Below are 18,695 nucleotides of genomic sequence, written 5' to 3' on the forward strand. Positions count from 1 at the left end.
GCACCTTAACCACTGTGCCTCTTGCTGGCCTCTTCATTGTGTTTTTTATTATTTTTTTTGAGGGGTTTTTGCCATAGGCCGCGTGCGCTCGCCAGAAAGGCAGGGAGAGACAGAGAGACAGAAAGTGAGAAATCACCCCCCAGGGGCGATGGCCACACTGCAATCCCTTCTCCTCCATTCTCCTCTTGGGATCTTGGGCACATACGCACACACGCCTGGCAGGAGTTTAAGCCACCAGGTCCGGGACTTGAACAGTGGTCGGCTACATGGGAGTCCAGAGACATAGCCCTTATGCTAACTTCAGGTCCCTTCATTGTGGGGTTTTTTTTGGGGGGGGGCGGGGAGGTTTTTGCTATAGGATGTGTGCGCTCACCAGAAAGACAGAGAGAGACAGAGAGACAGAAAGTGAGAAATCACCCCCCAGGGGCGATGGCCACACTGCAATCCCTTCTCCTCCATTCTCCTCTCGAGATTTTGGGCACACATGCACATGTGCCCGGTGTGAGTTTTAAGCCACCGGGTCCGGGACTCGAACCACAGTTGACTACATGGGAGTTCAGCAACATAGCCATTACGCTAACTGCTGGTCCCTCTTCATTGTGGTTTTGACCTAAGAGGAACCTAGCCTAGCCCACACCTTGAGAATTTGGTGGGGGGAATGAAATCTTTAGGACATTTCAAGTGTTCATGCCCAAATTTCTGTTTCTGGAGGATGGTGTTTATTCATGCTTAATTATATATTTTATGTTTTCTTTTTTTCCCCTAGAGAATGAAAAACTAAAGAGCTGGAAGTCAATTTAGACTTGAAACATCACAAAAAAGTCATCATTTTCAAAGTCTAGCTTAACCTCTCCTATAACTCTTTAATACTTTAGTGCTTATGACAGTCAATGTGATAGTTGGCAAGGGCTGCTTCAAATTCTTAGAATAAATTATATACACTATGCAAAAGCATGGTACCTGCATTAGAATGCTCTACAGTGACTTTTCTTCTTTCTCCTTTCCTTTAGTTAATTTCTATTTGCAAAAGCAAAACACAGCTGCATCTCTGCCTAAAGAGGAAGATGACTCAGCAAATGGCAAATAAAAATGCTGTGTGGACTTTTATGCTCCTTAGTTCTTAGGATGTTGCTTCCATCCCGGCTTCCTGGTCTGCCCATTTGAGATATCAGTCAATGTTACAAAGGCAACAGACAGAACATACAGAACCTGCAAGTCAGTCAGTAGCTGACCTTTTATCTTTTTCTTGCTTGCTGGCTTTGAGAGGAGCAGTTGTGTTGCAAGTTTGGACTGATGACCCAATACATGGCTACAAGTAATTTTTTAGCAGTACCCACATTTTAGCAGAACTTATATGTTGATCCCAGCCAGGAGCTGTCAGAGCCATTGGAAACACTGCTGATGGACCTTTTGAAGCTCCAGTGTCTCAATTCTCTTTTTTGTCTACATTCTAGGTGATAGAGGTTGGGATGGATTAATGCTAGTGAAAGTAAGATTGAGGAAATCCTATTATTTTCTTCAAGGGAGAAACAGAAACCTTATCTTCAGTTGATACAGATGGTAATCCTATAGTGAAAAGTATTCTTTCTTTCTTTCTTTCTTTCTTTCTTTCTTTCTTTCTTTCTTTCTTTCTTTCTTTCTTTTCTTTCTTTCTTTCTTTCTTTCTTTCTTTCTTTCTTTCTTTCTTTCTTTCTTTTTCTTTCTTTCTTCTTTTTTGAGATTTTTGCTATAGGGTTTATGTGCTCACCAGAGAGACAGAAAACAAGAAATAACCCACATGGCAGAACGACCACTCTGCAGTCCCTTCTTCATTCTCCTCCTGGGATCTTGAGCATGTACACACATGTGCCCAGTGAGAGTTTCAAGTCACCAGGTACAGGACTTGAAATACAGTCAATTGTGTGGGAGTCCAGTGCTTTAACCACAATTATATTATATTTCTTATGTAAAATTTCAGGTGATTTGGAATTTATTTAGCTTTTTTTTTTTTTAATTCCAGAGGTAAATGGGCTCTGCAGAAAGAGAGAGAGAGAGCACTCAATGTCATACTGCAATTCCTTTCCCTCTCTATCCCCATCCTGTTGGAATTTGGGGCAAACATGTACACATGCATACCTTAGTGTTTCTCAAGTTGCCTGGATCAGGATTTGAACTGCATTGAGCCATATGAGATCTGGCTTCCTTTACCTCTAGGCTGTGGGGTGGTTATAGGCTATTCCTTTTATTTGTAGAAAATTCTAAGGCAGAAAATGAATGCATAACATTGGAGGATATTATATAAATACAGAAGTCTAATCATTGAAATAAATAACCCCTAAATATCAGTGTATTCATACTACAAAATTTTAACTCTTACTCATGTTAAACCTCAATGCAATTGATGGGGTTGGGGCAGGTGGTTGCAGGGGTATTCTCTAAGTTATCTTTTTATCCTTTGGCTCTGCCTTTCTCACATTATTCTTTAATTCACTGATAAATGGGAAATAGAGACAGAAGATGGAGGATTTTATATGGAAGACTTAGATAGACCAGTCTTGCAGTAACAATTGATTCTGCTCCCATTCCATTGGTCAGTCCTCAGTTGGTGGTAATGAGCTCAGCAGAAGTTGAAAAATGCAGTTTAGCTTAGAGGAAAAAAAATAAAGTTTGGTGCAAATTTAGGCAATCTTTGCCAATAAAGAATAGGACAAAAAAACAAGATTAATCCTTTTCTAGTGTAATAAAATACAGTGGGGAGAACATAGATGGCAACAACTGGCTGTATATATTAAAGCTAAAATGGAGGACTTTGAATGTTCTCCATACAACTAATGGCCAATGGTTGAGATGATGGGTATACTAATTACTCTGAATGAATCTTTACACATCATATACTTGTAGCATAAAATTACAAAGTACCTCAGAAATATGTACACTCATGTGTTAATTCAAAAAATTTAAAAAGAATTTAAAAAAGGATTAATGCCAGCCTTTTCAGTAATTGAACATGAGTCAAGAAATATTTAAATTAGCACTTAAGTAATGTCACACATGTGTATAAGTTATGAGCTCTTTTATCTCTTTATTATCACAATCTCCACCTCTTTAAGCAGCACATAGAATGGGAAGAAGTCTAGAATACACTTCAGTAACAGACTAAAAAACATTGTAGCATGAATTGCTAGAGCCTGGCTTATCTTGCTCTTTCTCATGTGGCAGGTGACTGTATTTGTGACTTTAAATCTTCACCTTTCCCTTTATCTATCTATGTAGCTCTTCATTTGACTTAACCCCCCTTCTCTACCATTTACTTAACTTTAGCCAATAAAATGTGACAGAAGTGGCAGTGAACCAGCATAGAGCAGGTTTCAAGAGGTCCTGTGTATTTCTACTTGCTCTTCTGTGAGAATATGGCTGGTCTAGCCAAATGGAAAATGAGAACAAGGTGGGGCAGAGAGGAATTCAATCCTACTTCCGCCTCTCTCTTGATGTCAGCCTAGATGGTCAGTCAGCCTAGATGATCGGTCAGCCATCTCTGAGACATGTGAGGAAGCTTGGTCAAGATCAGTAAACCTGACTCCCAGTCAATGCCAGGCATCTGAGTAATCATTGCCATAGAGCTTTTGTGGTTGTTACGCAGCAGTAATGTAGCACTAGGTAACTGATACTGTTAGGGTATGGAGTAAGGCTCAGGAGGCACCATCTCAAGAGAAAAAGTAAAGTTTATTGAGAGAAAAGGTGCCCCAGGGTCTGAAGTAAGAGGTGCTTCAGCCCACCCTACCAAGGAATCGTGACGTATTTATATGGGAGGGGTAGAGGAGTAGGGTCACAAGAATGGAGGATACTTTGATTAGCATCCTTGCCACTGTGACCTTCTCAGCCCATCTATAGGTGTCAGCTGTCACTAAGAGAGGGCTCCGGCTGGAAGATTCTGGTCAAAGTTTGCTGTAACCGTCTCCTTATTTTCTGATGGGAAATTACCTAAAGGCGATTCAGGAGCTGATCTAATAGACACATTACTAACTAAAATAACTCCAATTTTACTTTGTGGGGGTGTGCTTAGCTAAAAGACATTTATTAGTTTCTTTTGAAGCTGAGAATATGTTTTGACAAGTGAGATAAAACATAAATCTTGAGTGATATTTTTATGCAATCTCTTTAAAGAGAAAGAAAAGGTCCCTTCTGCCTTTTCTCCTTATCTTCTGGACTGTATCTCTGGTGTGATGACCAGAGACCCAGCAACCAGCTTGGGTTATACGTGACATTGAGGATGGAAGCTACTCACTCAGGTGGAGGAAATAAGAAGACAGTAGGATCCTGGGCCTGATGACCTTGGAGCCGCCCAACCAACCCTAGATCATTACCTATGGACTTCTTTTGTGTGAGAGAATCAACTATTTTGTTTATGCCATTATTATTTGGGGCTTTACTTTAGATGCTGATGAACTTCATTCTAATTGATGCAAATTCTTAGTTTGTTAATATGAAGTTTACTGTCAATCTTGCAACAAGTTATGTTCTAGTCATGTGCATTTTCATGGCCTATTTTTATTCTTCCCCTAGAGGCAATGGAATGGATATGCTATTTATGTGCATTGTTACAGTCTATTTTCATTTCTTTTCCTAGAGGTAATGAAATAGACGTAACCTTAGGAGATAGGCATCATAGGTATGAAAGCCATCTCTGTGACAATCCCAGATCTGTGGGTGTATGGTGACAAAAAGTTTGGGAATTCAAAAGTGTGCAAAGATTGTCCAATAGTCAGCCAATCTCTAGAAGATGTCTGCATTGTAGTTTCGGAAAGATAAAGATATAATAGCAGGCTCTTAGGACGTAAGAAAAATGGAGGAACTGAAATCTATGGAACTTTATTGGGTGAAACTTTTTTCACTGAATGAACTCCATTGTGCTTGGAAGAGATTTAATTGAGTTCATGCTACTTCTTTCTTCTATTCACACTGCTTTTTTTTTCTTTTTCTTTCTTTCTTTCATCCTTTCTTTCTTTCTTTCCTTTTTTTTTTTTTTCTGGAGGGGCTGATGTTACATTGGCTGAGTAGAAAACAACAGCAGTCACACCCCCATCCTCCTATCCCTATGTAAAGTTGGGGGAAAACGGATGTATTTTCCTTTTCTGAACACGCATATACATATATACTACATGTACAACGAATCAACTGTGATCTTAAGTTCAGGAAAATTGGGAGCAATTTTTAGCAAAACACAATTTAGATCCACTAGATGGTGCTTAAACTTAATTTTTAACATTTTGAAACAGGCTAAAATCTACTAACTGCAGGTGGAATAATCCTGCCTTTTTTTTTTCTTACTTTTTTGTATAACTGCCCCTTCATCTACTAATTCTTTTTAAGTCTTCTTGTGTGGTTTCAGGACAATTACAGAAGGAGGGAGGAAATGTTTAACTTAAAATTAAAGAAAAAAAACCTTTCAGTCTCCACACTTTATTTGTGCCCCCCCTTTTCATTTTAGTAAAATCATTTTGTTTACCAAACCAGCCAGTTATGTATATTAATAGTCTCACTTCAAGGAAAAGAAAATGTGAGACTATCTTGGTGGTTAAACCAAGATTAGAAGTCATTTTTTAAACTGGAGAGTTGAGATAACACAATTGCTAAAGAGCAAATGGCTGTTTGTTAGTGTTAATGACAGCAGACTGTTAGAGCTAATAAAATAAGCTGGTCTTTTCCACTTCCTAGGTCCTCCCCCATATCTCCTCCCCCATCATATCTTAGAGGCATACATGGTATTCTAAAGCTGAGAGGAAATACAGATAAATTGGGTTAACTTCCTCATTTTACAGAAGAGGAAACTGAGACTCTCAGAGTTAAGTGGCTGCTGTGTTACTAAGAAGCAGGCTGGCCTTCTCTGCTTGCTGCTGAGAATAAAGCAACCACTTTAAGGCTGTAGCCAGAGATGACATGTCGAAACAAAGAGGGTGGACCACCTTTTCCTTGGACCCCATATGCTTCCCCTCTTGCCTGATTGGCTGAGACCACATAGCAACTCTTATCCAGTGTCTTGAAAAGGGACTACGATTATGCTTGTGTTAAGTCTTTCATGGAGCTGGAACTAAGGTCAACACCTTCTCCCAGGCACACTTCCTAGAGAGAAGAGTATGTGGAGACCTGCACAAAATTGGGGCTTTGTTAGGAAAGCAGAACTGGAGTATGCATGTGATGCCCTGATGAAGGAGATGATAATAGGCAAGCTGAGTTTTAATAAGATGGCTAAGAACGCTTCAGATAGATAAGGACAGGGGGAAAAAGGCAGGCCAGGAAGAAAGGACAGCATGGGTAAAGAAAGGCAGGGAGGTGTGACAGGGTGTGGCTACTTCAGAGAAATGGAGAGACTATCTTTTCTCCTCACACAAAGTCCACATTTTATGAAGTCATCTGGGGATAGAAAACTGCTTTTCTATTAAGAACACCAGGAAAGTTTTGCAGAAGCAGCACATCTTGACAAATTTATAACGTTTTCTGAACAGAATGTCCAAATCAGACTGTTCACCCAGAACTGATATTAAGATCAAATAAGAAGCCAAGAACATTGCTTTATACACAGTAGAGGAACAAAGAAAGGTTAGGGAGAGGCTGATGATGATGTCACTGATCTTGGAAGGGTGGAATTCTGTTTCTGATCTGGGTGAAACTGGTAGAGTTGAGATATTCTCCTTATTCTAGTGTCTCCTCATGAAATATGAAAATAGTTCTTGCCCTTAGCCCAGTGAAAGAGTTTTGAGGCTAGCCATTATATGCTTGTAAACGTTCTTGTGAAAGGAGCTGTGGAAGTATGCATTTTTAAAAATTAATTCTGCTTGTTTCCAAATGCCCCTTATGGACACACTGGTGTGGATGGCCTTCCATGTCTATGGGTCTCACATCCATGAATTTGACCAACCACGGATGGCAAACAGTTGGGAAAAATAAAAATAACTATATGGGATACCAGTGCAATATTAACAACTAAGAACATTCATTGTGGCATCCATCGGGGAGGGAAGCTCCCCAAATTTGGTTAGATGACTGTATCTTGAGCAAAAGAGTGAGGTGAGACTGATGGAAATGATGGTAGGACTTTGGGAAGTTTTTGAGGAGTTGTGTCACCAACGGATGACATAAAAAGGAGTTCAATTGTCCAAATTCAGAAAGGAATCAGGATTCTCAGTTCCCTGCTTCTACCTTGGACCCCTGTGCTTCCCAGCAGCAGGAGAGTACCAAGATAGTCACAGACCTTGGGTGCATGTTAGGGAGCTACAAGAACTTGCTGTCCCAAAGGGAAAAGTGAATTCCTCTTACCTACACCCTGGGCATAAGGCTCCATCTCGGGAGGTGAACCTGGATATTCCCCTCTGAGTGACAGGCAGGATTACACTTCTACTCCCCTGCCCTCATACACAGACTTAAGACTTCAGAAGCATCTTTTTGTGCCCTGTTGCCTTCTGCAGTGCTACTTTTCTGTGCATCCCTGAATTATTAATGTGGGTGGTAGAGTGGAGAGGGAAGCTGACAAAGAGGATGTTAGGGATCCCCTTCAAGGGTGGGGAAGTGAAAGGGATGTTACTCCACCTGCTTTCCAGTCCAAGGACCCTTGTTTCTATAGGTCATCATGCCCAGCTCCAGCTTCACTTCCTAGTCCTATGGGGAGAACCATTTACACATGGAGCACCTACCTGCTCAGTCCCACAGTTGCATGGCCAGACTCGTATAGTTCTCACTACAGATATGCACAATTCCAGCTCCGCCCTCTAGCCAAGAGAATGGGCATGTAACACCCCACCTTGACCTGCAGCTGCACCAGTGGGCATGTGCAGAGCCTGCCTGATTCCACAGTCATGCAAGATGGTGTGCACAACCCCTCTGCAACAAATATAACCCCACTTGTCTGCCTGCACCAAGCCACAGGTGTGCCTGTGGAAAGAGTCAGGTACTGGAGTGGACAGCTTCCTGCACCTCCAAGGACTGCACACAAATGATTAACTAAGTAACTAGCCACTCCCTGAGTCACAACTCCTCAGCTAACACCTACATCCTTCCTGTGTGCAACCCATTAGAGACAGAAGACACTATTTATTGACAGCTGCTTCCCTGGAGATATCTCCCCACTAAGCTCCCTCCCCTGGAAGAGGACTCTTCTTCCCACATCGGTTCTGAGAACTCAGGCAATCACCCTACATGGAGATAGCAGACTTCAGATTAAGGGAACTGATCTTCTCTACAAGTGGAACACCAGAATACAGAACTACCACCACCTGAAATCTGAAAACACAGAACCAGAAATCTCCACAGCCTCACTAGTGTCTCTGAAAATACAGTCTTCTGTATGAAGCCCAACCAAAACCAAGGCCAATATGATCTAGTCAACAAATATTAATGGACTAATCACAAGAAAAATAAATAAAAGACCAAATAAAATTAAATGCTACCACTACAAAACATAATCCATAATTTAATGAGAAGTAACCACCAGATGCTGAGAAATCAATGCAGACACACACACACACACACACACACACACACACACACACAAACATTAAATATCTTTTCCCCAAAAGAACACACTAACTCCTAAATAATAGACAAAATAAAGGAAGTCATAGTAATGTCAGAAATAGATTTTAGAATATTGATATGACAAAATTCAATGAAATGCAAGAGGACAAAAACAAATAATTTCAGATGAAACAAACAATGCATGACATGAAAGAGGGATTCAGTAGAGAGATAGACATCTTAAAGGATCAAATAGAAATCATGGAGATGAAGAATATAGTACAGGAAATAAAAATTACTGTAGGAAGCAGCAACAGCTTACAGCATAATGAAGAAAGAATCTCTGAACATGAAGATACAACTTTTGAGCTAGCTAATATTATCAAAAAGAAAACATTCATAATGAGAACATAAGAGAAATCTGGGACACCAGACTACATGACTGAATACTCATATAATGGGTATATCAGAAGGTAACAAGACAGAAAAAGACACCGAAAATTTATTTCACAAAATAATAATTAAAAACTTCTCAAGTCAGGAGAGAGATACAGATATTCAGCTACAGGAAATTCTAAGGATGTCAAGTGGGTCTACAAAGTGCATTATAGTCAAAATATCAAAAGTTGGGACCAGCAGTTAGTGTAATGACTATGTCACTGGACTTCCATGTAGTCGACCGCGATTCACATCCTGAACCCGGTGGCTTAAAACTCACGCTGGGCGCGTGTGCATGCATGCCCAAGATCCTGAGAGGACAACAGAGGAGAAGGGATTGCGGCGTGGCCATCCCCCCTGGGGGGTGATTTCTTGCTTTCTGTCTCTCTGTCTCTCTCTGTCTGTCTGGCGAGTGCGCGTGGCCTATAGCAAAAATCTCTCCAGAAAAAAAAAAAAAATCAAAGATAAAGAAAATCCTAAAAGGCTACTGATTAGTGCCATGTTACTTATAAAGGATACCCCATCAGGCAAACTTCAGACCTCCCAGAAGAACCTTACAGGCCAGGGGAGAATGGAATATCATTTCAAAATTCTGAAACAAACAGTTTCAACCAAGCATATTATACCCAGCAAAACTATCCTTTAATTTGAAGAAATTAATTCATTTCCAGACAAACAAAAATAGAAGGAATTCACTAATACGATAATGGTCTTTAAAAAATACTTAAGAGAGTACTACATCTGGAGATGAAAGGAAGATAATTGTTACCATGAAAGTATGTGAAGGTATAAAACTATGAAATTAATCAGTAAATTAACCACAAAGATAAAAAAAGAGAAATGATTCAATCCCTACCACAATGGAAAATGACCAAATAGCAAAGATAAACAGTAACAGAAGAAAAAAGGGAAACAAAAAAGAACACAAAAATCAGGAAACAAACAACAAAGTGACAGCTGTAAATTTGTACATATCAATAATATTATTAAGTATAAATGAATTAAACTCCACTAGAAAGATATAAATTGACTGAACAGGTGGGAAAAAAAACCCAGGAGCTTCTATATTCTGCTTGCAGAATTACACTTAATTGGTAAAGACACACACAGACTAAAAGTAAATGTTATAAAGTCATTCTTTGCAAATGAACACCCCAAAATAAAACAACAACAAAAAACAGAAATAATAACTATAAAACAGGAGTTGCTATATTGATATGAGACAAAATTAACTTCAAGATGAAATCTGTAAAAAGAGACAAAAAGTCATTATAAATATTAAAGGGATCAACCCACAAAGAAGACATAACAATTATAGATATTTATGTACTCAAAATCTTGGTACTCAAATACATAAAACAAAGACTGCTAGACCTAAAGGAAGAGATAGACTCTGACACATTTTAACACCCCACTTTCACTATTGGATAGAACATCTAAACAAAAAATAAAGAGACACTGGAATTAAGCTGTACTACAAATCAAATAGACCTGACAGACGTTTATAGAGAATTTTACTCAATAAAAACAAAATATACATTTTTTCCAGTAGCACATAGAACATTTTTTAAGACTGACCACGTAATAGGGCAGAAAACAAACTTCTACACGTTTAAAATAATAAAAATCATATCTACCATCTTCTCTGACCACAATGGAATTGAATTTAAAATCAACCCCAAAAAGAAACTTCCAAAAATACACAAGTACATGAAAACTAAACAACATGCTCCTGAATTAATTAAAATATACTGAAGTTAAGAATGAAATTTAGAAATTTCTTGACACAAATGATAGTAAAAATACTACACTCCAGAACCCTTGGGAAACAACAAAAGCAGTACTAAAATGAAAGTTTATAGAGACTCACAAGAAAAAAAAATAGAAAGATGGTAAATAAACAATCTAATGATGCATATCACCAAAGATAGAAAAGCAATATCAAGCTAAGTCCAAAAGTTATAGAAGAAAAAAAAGAAAAATAAGAATAGAAAGATATAATATAGGATAAAAGAGTAATACAAAAAATTAAAGAAACACAAAGCTGATTCTTTGAGAAAATAAAATTGAAAAATCATTAGCTAGACTAACTTAGAAAAAGAGAGAGAAGGCTCACAAAAATAAACAGAAACGAGAAGGGTTCATTACTACAGATATCACAGAAATAAAGAAAGATTATAAGGGATTACTATGAGTGACTATGTGTACCAAAAAACAGAACAAAAATGTATTATATTGCAGAATCTAATTGATAACGTAGAGGCAAAGTCAAAATAACTGCCTCTTGGGATTTAGAAAGTGCAGACATCATTGTGTTGCCATCTTCCCATTTCTGTTTCCCCTAATTTCTGAGTTGTGAGTTGGTTTTCAGAACTTTTTCTTCCCAGCGCCTACAGGTGGCCTGACCCACAATACACAGTCATACAAGTCAGTTGTAAAGGTAACACTTTCAAATATTGGAGTAGGCAAAGATCTATTGAATAAAACCCCTAAAGCAATGGCAATAATACCAAAGCAGATAAATGAGATTACATCTAGATAAAAAGCTGCTTCTTCACAGCAAAGAAACATTAAGTACAGAACAACCCACATAATGGGATAAAATATGTGCAAATAATATTTCGGTTAAGAGATCGAAAACTAGAATATATAAGGAACTCAAACAGCTCACTCACACTCAAAAATGCTAATAATCCAATTAAAATAAAAGAGCAATCTGAATAGATGACTCTAGGAAAGATACATGAATGACTAGAAAACATAGGGAAAACATGTTCAATATTTCTTATCATAAGAAAAATGCAAATCAAAACTATAATGAGACATAATGAGATAAGTATTATATAACTCTAGTCAGAATAGCTAAGATAAAAAAAAGCAAAGTAATAATTGCTGATAAAGTTGATGAGAAAAGGAACACTTGTGCATTGCTGGTGGGAATGTAAGTTAGAAAAGTCAGTACAGAAAATGTATAGAGGAACCTCAAAAATCTAAAAACTATGAACTAGCAGGTAGTGTGGTGTTTATAGGTGTTGGACTCCCACATGTCTGAACACAGTTTGAGTCCTGAACCTGGTGACTTGCTTTCTCTGTCTCTCTCTGTAGAAAAAAATTTTTTAAAAATGATAAATAAAATTAAATAAATAATTTTTTAAAATCTGGGACCCGCAGATGGCTTACTAGCTATGTTTCTGGACTCCCATGTAGTCAACTGCAGTTCGAGTTCCGGACCTGATGGCTTAAACTCACACTGGGCATGTGTGCATACGTGCCCAAGATCCTGAGAGGAGAATGGAGGACAAGGGATTGAGACATGGCCATCCCCCCGGGGGGGATTTCTCACTTTCTGTCTCCCTAAAAAAGTACAAAAACTTCTAAAAAAAAAATCTAAAACCTAGAATTATTTGACCCAGTAACCCCACAATTGGATATATACCCAAAGGACAAGAAATGACTTAATTGGAGAAACATTTGCACATCTATCTTTATTGCAGGATATTTACAATGGATAAGTCATGGAATCAACCTGAGTGCCCAATAGCCTATGAGTACATTGGGAAAATGTGGAACAAACACAAAATGGAATATTACTCAGCCACACACACACAAAAAAATTCCAACACATAATGGACAAGATTAGGAGATGTAATGCTTAGCTAAATAAGCCAGACTATGAAAGATAAATACTGTATGTCCCTACTTAACATACCCCAAATGTCTGTAGTCTATTGCAGAAACAGAGGACTTTTAAGGATAGCTAGAGCAAGGAATGGTAGACACCAGAAATTGCATGGGGCTGGGGGCAGGGCTTCAGGAGAAAATTTTTAATGAACATAAAAATGGCATGTGAATAAGGGGAAGAAGTTATGGAATGGTGCACCATAACAGAGTGAAAATATGGATGATTCAATACATATTTCAAAAAACAAACTAGTACAACTATTATGAAATATATATAACACAATGTAATGTTCAACATCGAAGATGACTATGAGTATACCCTTGATTTGATTTTACATATATTTCCATGCTTTTAAAAACCTTAAAAATATTGTACTCTACAAAGATGTACATCAAATATATCCAGAAATCATCATAAAAATCATAGAAGGAACACACAATGCTTTTCCTATTAAAAAATAAAACCCAACAATATAATAATTACAAATAATACAAGTAAGAAAACAGTATAGCTATTTATGTATCATTTGTATTATATTAAGTATTACAAGTAATCTAGAGATGATTTAAAGAATAAGGAAGAATGTATTTAATTTACATGCAAATACTACTGTTATTTTATAGAAAGGGCTGGAAGCATCCACGAATTCTGGTATCTATGGGGGGGAGGGTTCCTGGAACCAATTCCCTGTGGATGCCCAGGGATAGATATATATATAGAAAAAATACAGGTGTGTTATCCTGAAACTGTCTCTCCTGCACAAGAAAGCTTCTTCACTCACCAAGGACAGGGTTCTTCAGAAGTATGGTATTCACCAGGAAGAAAAGAAACGAACATCTTTGCACAGATAGAAGAAAGTCATGGAGCTAATCAAAAGACTTTGCAAGTTTAACAAGAGGGAGACAAAAAGCATACACAGTATTAAATTCAGAAAAGTAAACTGAACAAGATATAAGACTGAAAAACACGAGAAATTGTGATGTTTGGTTTTAGGGAAGAGAAAGCAAATCATTTTCAGAATTGTTATGATTTGCCTGGTAGACCATACCCTCCTGGGAAAATAAGGTTGTATGTAACTATGAGATCAATTGTTTACTGTTGCTCCTTTACATGATGAAAATGCGTGGGAACCTCACAACTTGTTAGTTTCTCTTTCAGGCTATCTTTCTGAAAACACGAAACAAGAGACAAACTGAGGAGAGTAGTCCATGACTGTGATGAGAGTTTTATTACAATTCTGAAGGGCATTTTGCCTTTCAGGCAGCTTCCTGGGGTTGATACGGGGGCCACAGAACCTGGAGAGGAAGTAGCTATCCTCCACGGTGGTGGTGTGGCAGGCCTTGCTGCAGGAACACTAACCCCGTATGTTGCTGCTGAGCCCTGGAATGGACAACACTTCTGTAGACCTGAATGAGGCTGGGTGGGAGATGGCAGCAAGACCAGTTTAGGTATGTTGTGTCTCATTATAAGAGTTCACCATTTATTTACAATTCTTGCACTTCAATTTTAAGTCTTTTGGTCTAAGGACATCATTTGAGAAATAACACCTTCAAAAAAAAGACCCTTTCCCATATCTTGTGTAAATGAAAATTGCAATTTACAAGACGTTGAAAACCAAGGAGCGGCCGAAGATGTCAGCTCCAAGAAGCTACAGTAAATGTCTTGGGATTAGAAGGAATGATTAAACAACTAGCATTCCAGCGAGAAGCATCTGTCTTTTGTCATTCTCCCCAAAACAACATAAAATGTGCAGAGGAATGACGCCAGTTCAGTGGGGGCAGAGGAGGTCAGCTGTTTGTAACATTTTCCACCATCCTCTTAAAACTAAAACTCAAATCCTGTTACTCTCCAATCGCCTATCAAAGGAAGGTGTTTGCCGATGAGGCCCAAGGAGGCCTGACTGCTATCTACAGCAACCCATGATAACCCCTGAGTCCTGGAGGATGATTAAAGGGCAGAACCCAGGGAGGATGTGGATGTGAAACTTTATCCTTATGCCAAACTGAGCTTGAGTTTTAATCATTTTTATTTTATTTTATTTTTGCTGTTTTCCAGATTTCCATCCAAAACATGCTTTCTTTGGCAGCCTCCCCAGAGGACTGTGCAGCCATAATACATAAATTAACCAACTCTTACTTCTGCAGGATGGTAAAACAGACTTAAGACTTGCAAATTGCAGCTGTTCTGGGAGAAGGGCTGTGGCCAGGAGGAAGCCAGCTGATCAGCCAGCAATGCACAAGTACTTACTGGGCAGGCTGTGCGACCATCCGTCTTCAGCTGTCATTACGTGTCAGGCAAGGCTATCTATGTTCATCCAATCGCTCCAAATTCTTGCTTAATTCCTCATCATGCATCGTGTTGTTTTCTTTAACAGCTACTTTTCAAGGAGACTAGGAAGTGTTGAATGTATTACTATATTTTTAAATTATGGATTAAATCTTAAGATAATTGCACTCTTACCTTTTCAATCTGGTCTCCTCCGTGCTCCTTTTACTCCTACGCACATACCCACTGCCCAACTTTGCCGGCCATTTTTCTCCAGCCCCTTCTTTCTGCATTTTCTATCTTATGGTATTTCTCCTGAAACAAAGGGCATCACTCCCAACTCAAAAGGCTGCTCTCTCTTCAGTGCTTCTGCGCCTCTGAAACCTCTCCAGGTGCTTTGTTCTGAGCTAGGCACCGTCCTGTCATAGTAACCCCCCAAATATTTTAACATTTTCTTCTCTATTCATGTTAAAGTGCATGTGTGCTATATGAGAGAGAGAGGATAGTGAGAGAGAGAGAGACCCTCCACAGTGTCTGGTCGTGCTGCAATCCCCTTTCTCTAGCCTTCCAGCCTGTCAGTCCTTGGACACTCACTAGCATGCCTGGAGTGCTTCCGGCTCACTAGACCCGGAATTCAAACTCTGACCACCACGTGGGATACCGCTTCCGCTGAGCAGAATGTTACTCCAGAGCCGCACATCTGGCCCAATAGTCTTAAGATACTCTTTTGTGGATTATTAAGAACGTTGGCGCTTGGGAACCAGCAGTTAGCTTAATGACTATGTCGCTGGACTCCCACGCGGTGGACCGTGGTTGCATCCCGGACCCAGTGGCTTAAAATTCACGCCGGGCGCGTGTGCGTGCGTGCCCAGGATCCCGAGAGGAGAATGGAGGAGAAGGGATTGCGGCGTGACCATTCCCCCTGGGGGGTGATTTCTCGCTTTCTGTCTCTATGTCTCTGTCTGGCGAGTGCATGTGCCCTATAGCGAAAACCTCTTAAAAATAAATAAATAAATAAATAAAGAAAGAAAGAACCTTGGCGCTTTTGTGGGTGGCAGCGAGAGCAGAGAGCGCCAGGAGGGCCTCGGCACGCTCCGCGAGTACAAGGTGGCAGGGCGCTGCCTGCATCCCCAAGTGCAGCACACCCCCCTCTACTGCATGCTTGTCTTCGCCCCGAACCACGTGGTCGCCACGTCCTGCTTCTGGTACTTCCTGTCCCAGCTGAAGAAGATGAAGAAGTCCGGGGAGATCGTCTCCTATGGGCAGGTGTTGGAGAAGTCCCGCTGAGGGTGAAGAACTTCGGTCTCTGGCTGCACTGCGACTCCCGCCGCGGCACGCACAACTGCACCGCGAGCACCCGGACCTCACCATGGCGGGCGCTGTCACCCAGTGCTACCGCGACGTGGGTGCTCGTCACCGCACCTGCGCCCACTCCACCCAGATCAGGAAGGTGGGGGAGATCGCGGCCAGCCAGTTCCACGACTCCAAGATCAAGTTCCCGCTGCCCCACCGCGTCCTGCCACGCCAGCACGAGCCTCGTTTCACCACCAAGAGGCCCAACACCTTCTTCTAGGCCCAGGGGCCCCGGGGCAGCCCAAATAAACTCGGACCAGCCAGTGGAGAAAAAAAAAAGAACTTGTCTTTGTAAGTGTTTATGTGCATGTGTCCCCAACACTAAATTGCGAGATCTGTGAGGGCAGATGCCACGGTCTCATTTATTTTGATGTCTTCCAAACTGCTTAGCCATGTCTTCTGTGTAGCAATTTTTTATCAAAAACAATTGTGCACTTATGTCGAATTTTAAAACTCAAAGTAATAAAGATAGAAATAAATGATCATTAAAGGGATACATGAAGGCCCAGCCTGGTGACACATCTGGTAGCAAACAGAACTGCAGTGGTGGAAAACCACCTTGCTGACTATGTTTGGATCCTCAAGTTGTTTTGCAAACACACTGTATGAATACACATGTGCCCAAGGTCCTGACGAGCCGGAAGGTCAAGGAAAGGGGATAGCATTTCTCTCTCTCTCTCTCTCTCTCGTACATATACTCTATCATAAATAAAAATAAACTTAAAAGGGATATATGGATACATTTGACTATAGGCATAAATAAAGTTCCATAAGATAAAGATTAAGAATGTAGAAAGTATTTGCAACACATACAAGAAAATATTTTTACATCGAATACAGTAACTCTAACATATGAAAAAGAAAAAGTTCTATGGAAGCCTAAGCAAAGATATGAATAACCATTTTACAAGAAATATGAATGACTAATAAACATATAAAATCATATTCAAGCTAAATAATATTCAAGAAAGTATCAATTCAAAAAAATCTCAGTCAGGGTCAGCAGCTAGTGTAATGTACAACTCTGGACTCCCATGTAGTCGACCGTAGTTCGAGTCCCAGACCTGGCGGCTTAAACTCACGATGGGATGAGTGTGCGTGCGTGCCCAAGATCCCAAAAGGAGAATGGAGGAGAAGGGATTGTGGCATGGCCATCCCCCCGAGGGGTGATTTCTCACTTTCTGTCTCTCTTTCTGGCAAGTGCACACACCCTATAGCAAAAACCTCTCCAAAAAAAAAAAAAAAAATCTCAATACACCATGTTTTCACACTTCAGATTGGTAAAATTAATAAGTTTGATAGTATTAACTGCCGAAAAAAGATATGAGGAACAAGCAGTTTCTGACAGAAGTTAAGTTAGTCCAGTTATTTCAAGAGCAGTTTGCAAGTCTGACCTAGTAATTCCACTTTCAGTATCTACTCCAAGTACTACAGTTGATGTGTACAAGAAGGCACATATTACAACATAATTTGTAATAGCTAAAATTTGAAATGAGGGCCAGCCTTGTGGCCTAGTGGTTAAGGGAGCTGGATCCCACATGGCCAAGTGAGGTTCAAATCACCGCCCAGGAGATTCAGGAAACATATCAGGCACATATGTGTTGGTGCCTAAAGTCCTGACACGGGGGAGGGATGGAGAAGAAGGGACTGTGGCATGACTACGTCCCATTTGGGGGATGCTTTCTCCCTCTCTGTCTGTCTGACAAACACACGTGCCTTCTGGCAACTAAGAACACAAACAAAACCAAAACCCAAACAGAACAAAAGGGAAAGGGAGCTCCTATCCTTTTTAGGAGAACCTGATGCTATGCAGCAGCCTGAAAGAATGAGGGAGGCTTAGCGGGGAGCCCCTCTTTTTTTTTTTTTTTTTTTTGGATTTTTTTTAATTTGTGTTAGAGCATATGAAATTAAGGGGGGGAGGTACAGAGAGAAGGAGAGATGAGTACCTTCCACATGGTCTGGTCACATCATGGTCCCTTTCCTCTGTTTCTCCAGCCATGGGATCCTGGGCACTTATGCATGTGCTTGGTGTATTTCAGGCTGACCAGGCTAGGGATTCAAGCCGCAGTTGTCATATGGACTCTGGCTTTTCTCGAGCAGCATGTTATCCTGCACCATGGAGCTGGCCCCAGCATGCATTCTGGTTGACCAAGGGAGCTAAAGGACATCTCTTTCCCGTTGTACTGTCATGTTAGTATATTGCGTATGTAAGTTCCACTGTTCTTTCTTCTGCTCTAAAATGCAATGCTGATGAGAATAAGGACTTTGTTTTCCCAGTGCCATATACGCAGCCTTCGGCACCTGCTGCCTGGTACACAGTGGGGCAATAAGTTGTTATCAAATGAGTAATGTGGAGCCGTATGCAGCACTATAGCAAGATGCTCAAGGCCTATTGAAAAGAAGAAAGGCAAGTTACACAACAATACATACAGGATATTATAATTTATATACAGTAAGTACAAAGTAATTA

General features: G+C 40.1%; 1 protein-coding gene and 1 pseudogene across 1 annotated transcript in view; both read left to right on the forward strand.

Annotated features, from left to right (window-relative positions):
* The window catches only part of LOC102481289 (cell surface glycoprotein CD200 receptor 1), a 36,538-nt gene extending 22,517 nt beyond the window's left edge, over nt 1-14,021 (forward strand). The window contains exon 6 of the mRNA XM_027774452.1: nt 13,868-14,021. Coding sequence (XP_027630253.1) covers nt 13,868-14,021 — 154 coding nt within the window. The remainder of the gene's footprint in view (nt 1-13,867) is intronic.
* Nucleotides 14,022-14,190: 169 nt separating this feature from the next.
* On the forward strand, nt 14,191-16,445 carry LOC102481707 (60S ribosomal protein L18a pseudogene; annotated as a pseudogene).
* Nucleotides 16,446-18,695: the final 2,250 nt, after the last annotated feature.

The sequence above is a fragment of the Tupaia chinensis genome, unplaced genomic scaffold (genome assembly GCF_000334495.1).
Source record: "Tupaia chinensis unplaced genomic scaffold, TupChi_1.0 Scaffold000437_1, whole genome shotgun sequence".
Taxonomy (NCBI): Eukaryota; Metazoa; Chordata; class Mammalia; order Scandentia; family Tupaiidae; genus Tupaia; species Tupaia belangeri.